Genomic DNA, 14,195 nt, shown 5'->3' on the forward strand with positions numbered 1-14,195 from the left:
TCATTCTCTCCACTGTTTTTTTTCTTAAACAAAGGTCAATGCTTTGCTTTAATCAAACTAATAGGGAGTTGCTAGAATACAGAGTCGTTCAAGGAATGAATAGGACAAAGTGGTCATAGCTTGGCACTTGCAAGTCAGGAGCCAATGCTCTAATCTAATGTCAGGGAAACTAGTATCTAGTCATAGCAGAGTGAATATCAAACACTCAGGAAGAGAATAGGGTATAATAACTTGAAGGAGTCTGTGAGCCAGGACTTTTTGTTTCCTTCTCACAGAAGGAGAAAGTTAGATGGCTTAAAGAAGGCACCAGGAGGATAGGATGCTGGGAACCAAAGATCAGTAAGGTCTTAGATTAACAGCAGCATGGAGAGATGCTTGTGGAACCATCCGCTAATGCTTTCTCTGCCCAAGATTTCACTCCAGGACACCACATATTCTTTAAATTATGGCTACTAGCTTGCTTAGGAACTAGCTCTATCTCTTGTTTAAGTCCTCACCAGAGTTGGCTGTGGATACCATGTCCAAGTGCCTGGAATCCGTAAGTGGATGGATGGGAAGGAATAGGCTGAAGTTGAACCCCGATAAGACCGAGGTGTTGCTCGTGGGAGACAAGAGAAGATTAGGAGATATAGACCTGGTGTTTGATGGTGTAAGATTACCCCTGAAAGACCAGGTCCGCAGCCTTGGGGTCATTTTAGACTCCCAGCTGTCCATGGAGGCTCAGATTTCGGCAGTGAGCTGGGCGGCTTGGTACCAATTACATCTGATACGAAGGCTGCAACCCTACCTTCCTGTTCATCTACTCCCACGGGTGATACATGCCCTGGTCTCCTCTCGCTTAGACTACTGTAATGCGCTCTACATGGGGCTACCCTTGAAAACAGCCCGGAAATTACAATTGGTACAAAATGCGGCGGCACGGCTGATTAAGAACAGCCGTCATCGTGATCACATCACTCCAGTGTTAGTAGATCTACACTGGTTGCCAATTGTTTACCGGGCCCAATTCAAGGTGTTGGTCTTGACCTTTAAAGCCCTATACGGTTTCGGCCCAGTTTATCTGAAGGAGCGCCTCCAGCATCACCAATTATGCCGCCTGACGAGATCAGCCACACAGGACCTCCTCTCGGTTCCACCAACTAAAACAGCAAGGTTGGTACAGACCAGAGAGAGGTCATCTTCAATTGTGGCCCCCACCCTCTGGAATTCCCTCCCGTTTGATCTTCGTCATGCCCCCTCCTTAACTGGTTTCCGCCGAGCCTTGAAGACCTGGCTATTCAGGCAGGCCTATGGGATTTCTGGGATGGGTTAGTTGTTAACGTGTTATTAACTGGAAGAGTGGGTTAGATGATTGATGGTCTTATCTATTTTATATTGTATTTTAGTGTATTAATGTACGTCGCCTAGAGTGGCCGTTAATTCGGCCAGATAGGCGACTCAGAAATAAAATTTTATTATTTTATTATTATTATTATAGCAGGCAGTCCTCTTATAAGGACACTCTGGTGAGACTGGATCCATTGAGAGTTTGATTATTGCTGTGCTGGCTGCAAATCTCTCTCGCTTCCAAGTTCTTCTATCAAGGACCTTCCTTGATAGGGAATTTGGTGGATAATTGCAGCCCCAAGACCCTTCTTAGTTCTAGCACTGGCGGGGGTGGGAGAAGAGAGAAATCCAAGTTACTTCAACCAGCCGCTTGTCGGACTCCAGCTTGTAGAGCTGCTCCTCAATGTCTTGTTCACGTTCTTCTAGGCGGTCTTGCTGCTTCACCAGCATCTTCTGCAAGAGAAGGGACAAACAGAGGAAAGATTGTCAAGCCTCAGAAAAAAATGTTCTCAACTCCAGAACTGGTTTGCAAGTTACCTAGACGCAGGGTAATTTATAATGAAGTGGAACTTGCTGTTGTGAGAGCCATAAGCCTCACATTTCCTTGAATTCTTGGCTCTCATGCTTCACAGTAGACCATTGACTATCACTACCACTTTGCTCCTCTCCTAGCTCAAGCAGGAGCAACAAACCACAATGCCTAGCTTAGCAGTAATGCTAAACCAGGTATCATGGTTTATTTCACTCAAACAAACTATGATCAGGAAACCAAGAATGATACTTTGGCTTCAAATCATGGCTTGTTGGGAGTGAAATACAGCACAATCCCTGCTTCGGACATACTGTGAAGTCAGGCATTGTGGTTTGTTACTCCCACTTGCCCTTCAAGAGGACTGAAGCAGAAGCCACCTGCATATTCATGGTAAACTATTAACTATGGGATACTGTTACCACAATTGGAGAAGAGCCATAGCTCAGTAGCAGAGCATCTGCTTTGAACACATGTCCCAGGCTCAATCCCTGGAAATCTCCAGGTAGGCTGAGAGAGACTCCTGCCTGAAATGCCAGACAGCCACTGCCAATCAGTGTTAAGAATGCTGAACTAGATCGGCCAATGCCCTTACCAGTAGATGTAGATGTACTGCCTTCAAGTCGATTCCGACTTATGGCGACCCTATGAATAGGGTCTTCATGAGGCCGAGAGGCAGTGACTGGCCCAAGGTCACCCAGTGAGCTTCATGGCTACAGGGAAATAAGTCCTTCTCACCTGCACCAATTCTAGGGGAGACATGAACTCCTTGTCTGGACTCATATTTGATCATCCTGTGTTATAAATATACAGCCTCAGTCATTTTCTGGCTACTTCCCTACATGAGCTTTCAAGAACATACTCTCAGAAACTTAAAGGCACTCCCTTCTTGTTGATCTAGAAGGTTCTAACCCCTCACCCCCATCAGAAACTTATTTTCTCATTAGCCACAAAAATACCCAAGGGAAAACCACCACGATCATCAATTGTATGGCTAATCTGGAGAGGATGGAGGCTCTGCACTCCTTACCTGGAGATCTCATTTTTGTTTTTTAAAACCATCCTGGATTAGACTAAAGTTATATTTTACCAGTTCAAGGATCACAGGCAGAGCAACCCTATTTGTGGGAGAGCCACAGTGACACCACCGCTGCTACTATCTTGTCAGCCCTACTATCTTACAATTGTTTCTGCTTCTTTTTGCTCCCTCCAATTGCCTCTAATGGGAAGGAACTAACTAGGCCAGTTCTCATGCCGGTGTGGCTTTGTTCTGTTTAGAGGTATGAGGGCGTCTAGGATCCTGCTAGCAGTTGTCCAAAGACTGTCCTGTTTTCAGCCCCACTGCCATCACAGGAGGGCAACTATAATGGGAGAAAGCTCTGTCACCATCTAGAAAGGATCTCTAGCAATGAAATCCTTCTTAATATTTTAAAAATAGTATTACTATCATTTATTAGATATTTATTCCACCCTTCCTGCCAAAGGAGCCCAGGGCAGCAAACAAAACAATACATTTTTAAAAAATACATATTAAAAACGTAAGTTACATAGCCTCACAGCTATTAATTTCAAGGGGCAACGTTAACACAATGGGCAAAGTTGAACAAGAGTTCAATTTTCATTAACTGACGATAATTTTGCATGGCTCAATCCTGCTATCAATCTTTATTTTTTGCAATTGTTACGATTCATGCAATTCTTGTATCCATGATCTTTATAGTCACTTTTTTTTTTTTAAGGGATTTTTAAAAAATTCACTACTTCTAAAACACCTAAGAACCTAGGCATTGCAAATAGAAGAGGAGATTAACTTTGGTTATCTTAACTGTTAATAGCACTGTTTTGGAAATGTCGACAAAGAACAAAATAAGTTAACACATTCTAGGCAGAACTGGCCAAAAAGGAGGGGGGAAAGCACACTATGCAACAACTTGGAAGATTAAGTGGTGGAAGGAATGTATATTACTGACAAGCAACAAGCAAAGAGGCCAATAGCATTGCAATGTTTATATTCTCCAGTGGAGGCTTGCATAACTTGTAGCCCATGAAGCCAAACACAGTTCACTAGCTACATATTTGGTCTACGAGGTACTCAACAACTCTTGTCCTTAATTTTTGTAGTCCCAGGGAAACAATAGAAACAGTTGTACAGAGGCACATGCAAAACAGAATGCATGGTTGGTAAGTCGACACAAGTTATGTAGGCCTGCTCTAGTGTAGCATCAACAGAAGGGATCAACTTCCATACTGTCCCCCATTTTAGTTAATTGCCTCCACCACTTGGCTTTTCTAGGTCTTCACCCAACCCCAATTCCCAGATTTGAAAAAAATACCAGAGAAAGAAGCATAAATGGCATTTTTGACAATTACACAATGACTGCCTGGTCAGAAATGAATCCAAACATTGCAACTTCCAACAGTTCTTTGAAAAGGGGGTTAGTAAAAAGAGGACAATATTTATAATGACTTACTGGCTTGGAAGTCAGAGATAGGAAAGAACTTCAGACAAACAGGTTTTTGGATCAGAAAGCTTCCTGGTTGACTTCATATAGCAGGGAAAGTTGCTCTCATTTCAAGCACATGACATTTTTGTGATAAAAATAAAGATCCAGATAAACCAGTCTTGCAGAGTCTTTGACTTCTGCACAAACCAGTGGGTTTTGCATATAAACTTAACAATAAAATGCACACCTTTGTACCAGATAACATTGCCCAGGTATGCTACTGATCAACACATTCCTCACACTATTTAAGCTCTATCTACAATTGTTGTGTTAAACTGGTTATTGCTGATCAACTTTCATAATGGATGATTGTAGTTTACTTGTTTGTTACATTTGCACTTGCCATTCTTCCAAGGAGTGAGGGCATTTTATGTTTGCAAACACCTTATGGGTCATGATTAGGCTGAAATGTGGTGACTTGTCCTAGGCCACCCAGGGAGATTCTCGTCAGAAGAGGGATCTGAATCTAGGTCTCCCTGGCCCAAGCCCAACATTCTACCCATTACTTCACTGTGGCTCTCATACTCATAGTATGATCACTCAGGATGTCTCAATCAGCCGACAATGAAGGATCAAGGCATATTAGAGATAATAAATATGTTTTGTGGTACAGATCCCATGGAGCTTAAACAAGCAAGCTGTGCCACACACTGTATCCTGCCTTGTGAAAAACATCTTCTAGATTTCAAAAAGAAACAAAACAAGGCACCAGTAAAAAGAACTGACACTTTAACCAGGATGCCACACTGGCTTTCATACGATGAGATACTGCATGATTAACATGGCTGTATGAATAAACTCCTATCCATCTATGGCAAAGCTACTACTACACTGGACAGCTGTTCTGCAAAAAAACATGTATGATATGGTATATAAACAGTGCTGTGATCAATGGGCATTGCCTGGGGAACACATGGCAAGCAGAAGGCTTTGTCCTCCACAGAACAGAGAAAAGGATGATCTGTTTATTAAACTTGCAGACCACTCTGCCTCCAAAGAAGCCTGAGCAGCTTACATATACTTTCCAGAAGAGTGCTTATCCCAGGCTCTCTTAGTTTCAGTGACAGAACTGTATTATGTGACTTCAGAATACTGTGAACCAAACAAGAATCATTTATTTAAAAAACACCACGTTGGTTTTCTTCCCTTTGCTTCTGTCCATCTGGTCCTTTTAGCCATCACTAATAAATTAATAAATATAAATAAGTAAAAACACCAATCTTCATCACCACCACCACCACATTATGTCAGCCAAAATCAGATTGTGAGCCTTTTCAATTTTTTAGTTTTAGGCACTTTATAAATGGTGATGGTGGTGATAAAATTTGCTTATCAGGTCACAGGATTTGGCTTTTTTTAAAAAAAGACCAGAGAAGTCTTAACCAATTAACTGTATGACTTTCAATCAACTAACAGCATATGTGGAAAAAACAAGAGTTATTAACATCTTTTCTTGTGTTTTAAGGCAGCATGCATGTCACAAGAAGTACAACTTTAGAAGAGAGTAGGAAAGAGAAGAGGAAATTCCTCTGCTAAGATGGTGCCTACCATGAGTGGCTTTTTAAGGTACTTAACATTAAAATAAATTATTATTTTAAAATCTACTGCCTAATCAGTTGGATGAACTTATTTAAAAATCAAACTCTATAATAGAGAATACAATTAATGACCAACAATGCACACACACACCCATGCTGATGGTTGGGGAGATGGTTAGGATACTGCATAGTCTCCTCTCTGTTGGCCTGTAGAGAAGCACATCAGTGGAAAGACCTGACACAGGGTGTTTCAGGGCAGAAGCGTCTGGTGGTTTTAGATCCAAAGCCCTGAAAACCCTCAGATCCCTCAACTACACCATCCTGGAGCTGCCATAACAAAACCCAGGAAAAACAACTCCTGCCCACCTTCTATTGTGGCTGGCATAAGCAGGCACAGTTTTGGATGCAGTGGTTGATTAATCACTCTGTTGCTCCCCAATGGGGTTAAGATGGATCTGACATGCTACAGCCTAGTTCTGATTCAGATCAGTGGTTCCCAAACTTGACCACTTGAACATTTCTGGGAGACTAATTATTTTTCTGCCTATTGCAGCAATTGTAATATGCTGTGCTAGATGCTGTATGATTTTTATGGATGTGCTGCAGACCACCTGTGGCCCACAAACCACAGTTTGGGAACCCCTGGTTTAGATTATGGATCAGAATATGGATTTATTTTTGTGCAGATCAGATACAGCCACAAACACGTAGAGGATTATTTTCTCATTTTCCTCCCCAATTAGATAATTTCTGTATGATCTTATGAATATTTACTATATTTTTAAGGTCAGGAGAGAGAGAAAAAGAAAGCTACATTATCTACCCAAGCTAGTTCAGTGATCCTAACAAAATATATATGCAGACCTCAGCAGGCAGACCTGGCGATAAAGGGGAAGGCAAAGCATTTTCAAACCAACCCCAACAAAATCTGTTTCTTCTCTCTGTGGTAGCAAGCAGTGTAATTTATGTTGCTCCATTGGCAGATGAAGTTGCACCTCTTTGTCCACGGTTGTGGAGAAGGGGAGATGTACTGGGCATTTGAATTCTGTATTTTGTTTTATGCAATTTTAGGCTCCATCTGCACTATACATTTAAGCAATATCATATCACATTAAACAGTCATGTCTTCTTCCAAAATCCTGGGACAATAGTTTGTTAAGGGTGCTGAGAATTGCTAGGAGACCCTTCTTCCCCTCACAGAGCTACAATTCCCAGAGTGGTTTAACAGTCAGTCCCTCTTCCCAGAGAATCATTACTTAATCTTTGGTTTGGATGGTGTATATATCTGCCTTGGGACCTTCAGGTGAAGAGTGGCTTATAAATACTTCTATTTTTCTTTCTTTTTTAAAAAAAATCCATTATTATCAGATGGGAAAAATATACTCCCCTTGCCCAACACCGTTTCTATAAAGAGAAGGGCAGGAGAAGGGCGGAAAGCTAAACCTTATTTACCAATCCCAAAATGGCTACTCAGTTTGATTCATCTGCTCAACAGCTTGGCTTGGAGAAACAGGTCTCCTGCCCAGAGCTGCTAGTACAGGGTCAGTGCTGGGCACCTCCAGATGCTATGTCAAGGGTATGCTATCACTGCCCACAATGGATACCGGGGGGGGGGAGAGACAGGGAGAGAAATCCACAGACGTTTGCCCTTAATTCTATAGTGCATTTAATCCCCCTCAGGAAAAAAAACCTGCCTAGTTTCAAACATTTAAGGAATTTAATGAAAACAGGGGAAGGACAGAGCAGGAGGAAATGTTAACTAGTTAGAACAGGCAAGAGGGTTTCTGGGTGAGGGGGAAACAATAGCAAAGACCAATTTTGAGGGGATTATTACTATTATAAACTACCACTTGGGGTTTATAATCAAATAATTAATTCTGGGGAATTAATGCAAGGGGAGGGGAGATTAATTGCACTGCAGGGAAAGGCCACCATCTTCTCTTTTAATGGCGAAAAAAGAATTTGGAGCCTCTCCTGTGATTTTCCATTGTTTTCACCTCAAGGCCCTGGGACCTCAGGCCTTGTTAACATCTGGCCTAAGATGAGAGGAGGAAATGGCTGGGAGGTTGCAGCAAGCCCTATGGAAGTTGGGTGGGCTCCTGTTTGTGTCATTGCATTAAGAAAGCAGACTACATGCCTGTTACGGAAGAAGGAGATAATAATAATAATAATAATAATAATAATAATAATAATAATAATAATAATAATAATAATAATAATAATAATAATAATAATAATAATAATAGTAGTAGTAGTAAACTTTATTTCTACCCAGCCCTTTTTTCCAATAGGACTCAGAGTGACTTACAACTAAAAAACACCATTAAAACATACAAAAGTATACAATTAAAAACAGAATTAAACTATGAGAAAAATTAAAATCATAAAACATACGTTAAAAACAGCAGACAATTTAAAATAATAAGATCATATAATGTAGTCACTGATCCTATGACACTTAATCCTGGTCGTTCTCTATCCCAAATGCCCGTTGAAATAAAACAGTCTTTACTTGTTGCCGGAAAGACGGCAAGGAGGGAGCTAATCGCACCTCACTCGGAAGGGAGTTCCATAGCCTAGGGGCGGCCACCGAAAAGGCCCTATCTCGTGTCCCCGTCATATGTACTTGCGAAGGTGTGGGGAGCACAAGAAGGGCCTCACCTGAAGATCTCAAATCCCGGACAGATTCATGTAGGGAGATACCTATTCCAATGCTTTTTAGGTTGCTTCCCCTCACCCTCTTTTTTTTCTGGAGTGTTTTATCTAAACTGCTGTTACATTTCTGCACCAAGGGGTTTTTTGGGCAATATTATTGGCTAGTTATAAATGAGAGATATATTCTGCCTGAGCAAAGTTGCTCAGTGCTGTCAGCTCTACACTGCATCAGCAGTGTCAGGGGGGGCTGGAAATTCCTGGGTCTTTGGCAGGGAAGGAAAGTCCTTAGCCAGCAGTCGGGTTGTAAATCTGCCAGGCCTATCCGAAACGTACTTGCCGAGTCAGAAGTCCAGAAGCGAGGTCAGTGGAGGTCCGGGATCAATTGCCAAGGAGGTCAGTCAAAGAGATGCTGCAGGGAAACTAGGTCTACACAAAGCCACGCCTGACGTTGCAGTCAGCAACAAGCTGCAGCCAAGGTGTGCCTTATAAAGAGCAGGGTTGACAGCAGGTGTGAGCCCTCAGCGTTTGGGCCTTAAGGAGACAGGCCTGCCTCTCTTCTGCCTGACCTTCTGCTGTCTATGTTCTGCAGGTGAGGGAGGAGTATCCTGTTCACTGTCTGTGTCTGGCTGCAGGGCCTCTGCTGTCCCTGGGGTGCTCTGCAGCTGAGGGGCAGAAGGAGCTGGATTCTCAGGAGGCTCCTCCGTGTCTTCTGCTGCTCCTGGGTCTGCTGCTGTTACTCCCGAGTCGTCCTCATCTGAGGAGTCCTCTGATGGGGCCATGACACTATCCCCCGCCCCACGACCAACCCTCCGCCTCCCGCCAGGCCCGGCTTATCCGGGTAGCGCTGGTGGAAGCACCGGACCAGACGAGGGGCATGCACCTGCGTCGCCTCTTCCCACGAACGTTCCCCAGGGCCGTACCCCTGCCAGTCTATGAGGTACTGGAGGCGGCCCCGATGCCTCTGGGAGTCCAGGATCTGCGCCACTTCGAATTCCTCTTCCCCGTTGACTTGTATTGGTGATGGGGGCCGTGGTTGACTACCCAAGGGGTGAGGCGGGAGAGCGGGAGTCAGCAGTGATCTATGGAAGACAGGGTGAATGTGGAAGGAGGCAGGGAGTTGGAGCCGGAACGCCACCGGGTTAATTTGCTGGGTGATCCGGAAGGGACCTGCATTCCGAGCCTCCAGCTTGTGAGACGGCCGTTGCGAACGCAGGAATTTGGTCGAGAGCCATACCCAGTCGCCTACCTTCAGCGGCGGGCCTGGTTGGCGGTGGCAGTCAGCAAAGCACTTATACGCGTCCTTGGCCTGCTCCAGCTGCTCCTTCAGGACTGCCTGCAGGGCTTGCAACTCCTGCAGCATGACATCTGCAGCGGGGACCGGCGACGGGGGTCGCACTGAGGGGAAGAATCGGGGGTGGTAGCCGTAAGAGGCAAAGAACGGGGTCTGGCGCATGGAGGCATGCACGAAGTTATTATACGCGAACTCCGCCAGCGGTAACAGATCCACCCAATTGTCCTGTTGGAAGCAGGTGTAACACCGCAGGTATTGTTCGACGGTGGCGTTGGTACGTTCTGTTTGTCCATCTGATTGAGGGTGGTGGGCGGAGGACAAGAGGATCTGGACGTTCAGGGCCCGAAACAGGGCCTGCCAGAACCGGGCGGTGAACTGGGCTCCTCGGTCAGAGATCAGGTGGTCGGAGAGGCCGTGTAACCGGAAAACCTGGGTCAAGAACAGTTGCGCAGTTTCTGGGGCAGAGGGTAGGCCGGCACAGGGGAAGAAATGGGCCATCTTGGTGAACAGGTCTACGACTATGAGGATGGTGGTCATTCCCCGGGAGGCCGGTAAGTCCGTGATAAAATCCAGGGAGACCGAGCGCCAGGGCCCGGGGGGGGGGTAGGCAGTGGGAGCAGGAGCCCTGGGGGCTTGCCGGGGTGGCTCTTGGCTCACTGGCAGGTATCACAGGTCGCTACATAGTCCTTGATGTCCGCTTGGACCCAGGGCCACCAGAAATCCCATAGGACCAGGTGGAGGGTTTTATACGTTTCAAAATGCCCTGCCGGCTGGCTGTCATGGCAGAGGTGGAGCACCTCTCCCCGCAGAGCTCCCGGGGGAACGTACAACCGGTTCCAGTGATACAAGAGGCCCTGCTGCAAGGAAAAGGGGCTGTCCCGGCGGGCATCCCTGACTGGAGCTCTCGCTGCTGGGCCAGGGCGTAGGGGTCCTTTTGCTGCTGTTCCTGCACCCGGTCAAGGAGGGGTTGTGGCTGGTGGGTAGCGGCGAAGTTCTCTGGGCGAAGAATTGGGCGAAGGGGGCGATCGACCTGCTCGGCTCGGTATTCTGGCTTACGAGAGAGCGCGTCTGCTAGGGTGTTTCGGTGGCCAGGGAGGTAGGTGACCGTGAACTGGAACCGGGAGAAAAAAAGGGACCACCGGATCTGGCGTTGGTTCAGCTGTCGGGCGCTTTGCAGGTGCTCCAGGTTTCGGTGGTCTGTTCGTACCTGGACCGGATGGCGTGCCCCTTCCAGGAGATGATGCCAGGTCTCAAAGGCTACTTTGATGGCCAGTAACTCCTTCTCCCAAATGGTGTAGTTCTGATCCGAAGCGTTGAGTTTCTGGGAGTGGAACGCACAGGGGAGCAGGGACTGCTTGCTCCCCACCGGCTGAAGTAGGACCGCTGCCACTGCCTTATCCGATTCATCGGCCTCCACTATGTAAGGTCGGGTAGGGTCGGGTTGCTGGAGGATGGGTTCAGATGTAAAGGCGTGTTGGAGGCGCCGGAAGGCCTGTTGAGCGGCCTCGGTCCAAACAAACTTCTCTTTGCCTCGAAGCAGGTCTGATATGGGCGTGGTGAGTTCGGAGAAGTGGGAGATGAACCGGCGGTAATAGTTGGCGAAGCCCAAGAAGCGCTGCACATCTTTGGGGCTTCGCGGAGCTGCCCAGTGGAGGATGGTCTCAATTTTGGCGGGGTCCATCTGGATACCCGAGGGCGAGATCCGATGGCCTAGGAAATCCATGGTCGTGAGGTCAAAGGCGCATTTTTCGAGCTTGGCGAAGAGGCGGTGCTCCTGCAGGCGCTGCAGCACCGCTTGAACGTGCTCCTTATGTTCCGAGGGGTTCCGCGAGTAGATCAGGATGTCATCCAAGTAGATCACCAGGAAGCGGTCTAGGAGGTCCCGGAAGATGTCGTTCATGAAGTGCTGGAAGATGGCAGGGGCGTTGCACAAGCCAAACGGCATCACGGTGTACTCAAAGTGCCCATAACGGGTGCGGAAGGCCGTCTTCCACTCATCGCCCTCCCGCATACGCACCAGGTTGTAGGCCCCTCTCAGGTCTAGTTTGGTGAAAATGCGAGCGCCCCGCAGTCGCTCTAACAGTTCTGGGATCAGGGGCAGAGGGTAGCGATTCCAAACTGTAATCTGTTTGAGGGCGCGGTAGTCATTGCACAGCCGGAGTTCCCCACATTTCTTTTTGACAAAGAGGACAGGGGCGGCTGCAGGGGACGTGGAAGGGCGAATGAACCCTCGGCGCAGGTTCTTGTCGAGGAACTCTCTGAGGGCTGCCAGTTCGGGTTCTGACAGGGAATAAAGCCGGCCCATGGGAATCTTGGCTCCGGGGAGCAGGTCAATGGGACAGTCGTAAGGACGATGGGGTGGCAACTGGTCTGCCTCTTGCTTCCCAAACACATCCGCGAACTCCCGGTACTGTTCTGGTAAGGCCTCGGGCACGGAACTTGCCTCCTGGGTCATCAGGATGCGCTCCTTCGGCCTCCAGCAGTTGGCTTGGCAATAGGGGGATCCGAGGGTCAGTCGGCCCGTGGACCACTGGATGATGGGGTCATGCCGCTGGAGCCATGCCAGGCCCAGCATGACCGGGAAGTGGGGTGCGGCAGCCAGGTAGAACTGGAGGCTTTCCTCGTGCTCCCCCAGGGCCATGTCGAGCGGCACTGTCTCCTGTACTACAGGGCCCGAGGCGAGAAGCCGGCCATCAATAGTCTCCACCAGGAGGGGGCGGTGAATGGGTTGACTAGGAACCCAGTGGAGCTTGGCAAAGGACACGTCCATAAAATTGCTGGTGGATCCTGAGTCCAGCATGGCGGGTACTTGTAGGGTCTCCCTTCCGGGGACTGTCAGTGCGATCAACACGGTCAGATGCTTGGGCGGTGAGGAACTGAAGTGGCAGGCCCCTTGAACCATGAGGGTGCCCCGGCTCAGGGGCCTGTGAAGGCCGGGGCATGGGAGTTTCCCAAGGCAGGGGCTGTGGGTCGTTTCGCGGAACACTGGGCTGCAAAATGTCCCGGGGTCCCGCAATACAGGCAGAGGCCCTGTTGCCGGCGTCGCACCTTTTCGGCCGCAGAGAGACGTGGCCGAGCCCCTCCCAGCTGCATCGGTTCTGCCAGGGGTGTAGGGTCCTTGCCGACAGGCTCCAAGGGCCCAGCCACTGGGGCTGATGCTCTGTAGACTGGCCGGGGTCGGTTGGCAGCACGCCTGCTTTCCAGCCTCCCGTCAATCTGGAGACACAGGCGTATGAGGGCTTGCAGGGTTCCAGGGCGCTCCACCCTAGCTAGCTCATCCAGGAGCTCATCCAACAGCCCCTCCTGAAACTGGTCCATGAGAGCGGCTTCGTTCCATCCCAGGGTTTGTTGCAATAGACGCAAGTCTGTTACATATTCCCCCAAGGGGCGTCGGCCTTGCCGCAGCCTGCGTATCCGGTGGTTGGCTGTGGCAGATTGGACTGGATCCTCAAACATAGCCTTCAGTTCTCTGGTGAAGGCGGCTAGGTCGTTGAGCACGGGGCTCCGCTCGAGGAGCAGGGGCGTGGCCCATCTAGCTGCTGCCCCGGTGCAGAGGTTAATCAAGAATCCCACCCGGGTCTTATCATCTGGGAAGGCCTCTGTGCGTAACTCCATGAAGAGCTGGGCCTGGGCCAAGAAGGCTGAGAGCTGGTCGGAAGCCCCAGTAAATTTATCTGGGAGAGTCACAGGGCACTTGGCTCTCCCTGTAGGGAGACGGGGTGGGGCTGCTGCTAGCTGGGTTTGCAAGCCTTGGACGGCCAACAGCAGCTGGTCTACTTGTGAGTGCAGGAGCAAGTTTTCCTGCTGGAGTTGCTCCATGTTCAGCACTTCCCCCACTCCTTTGTTGCCTGCTTTGTTTGGGCGGACTGCAAATTCCTGGGTCTTTGGCAGGGAAGGAAAGTCCTTAGCCAGCAGTCGGGTTGTAAATCTGCCAGGCCTATCCGAAGTGTACTTGCCGAGTCAGAAGTCCAGAAGCGAGGTCAGTGGAGGTCCGGGATCAATTGCCAAGGAGGTCAGTCAAAGAGATGCTGCAGGGAAACTAGGTCTACACAAAGCCACGCCTGACGTTGCAGTCAGCAACAAGCTGCAGCCAAGGTGTGCCTTATAAAGAGCAGGATGGACAGCAGGTGTGAGCCCTCAGCGTTTGGGCCTTAAGGAGACAGGCCTGCCTCTCTTCTGCCTGACCTTCTGCTGTCTATGTTCTGCAGGTGAGGGGGGAGTATCCTGTTCACTGTCTGTGTCTGGCTCCAGGGCCTCTGCTGTCCCTGGTGTGCTCTGCAGCTGAGGGGCAGAAGGAGGTGGATTCTCAGGAGGCTCCTCCGTGTCTCCTGCTGCTCCTGGGTCTGCTGCTG

General features: G+C 48.4%; 1 protein-coding gene across 1 annotated transcript in view; it reads right to left on the minus strand.

Annotated features, from left to right (window-relative positions):
- The window catches only part of TRIM8 (tripartite motif containing 8), an 82,214-nt gene that overhangs the window by 9,781 nt on the left and 58,238 nt on the right, over window positions 1–14,195 (minus strand). The window contains exon 3 of the mRNA XM_061636153.1: window positions 1,684–1,779. Within this exon, the coding sequence (XP_061492137.1) occupies window positions 1,684–1,779 (96 nt within the window). The remainder of the gene's footprint in view (window positions 1–1,683; window positions 1,780–14,195) is intronic.

This window comes from Rhineura floridana, chromosome 7 (genome assembly GCF_030035675.1).
Source record: "Rhineura floridana isolate rRhiFlo1 chromosome 7, rRhiFlo1.hap2, whole genome shotgun sequence".
Taxonomy (NCBI): Eukaryota; Metazoa; Chordata; class Lepidosauria; order Squamata; family Rhineuridae; genus Rhineura; species Rhineura floridana.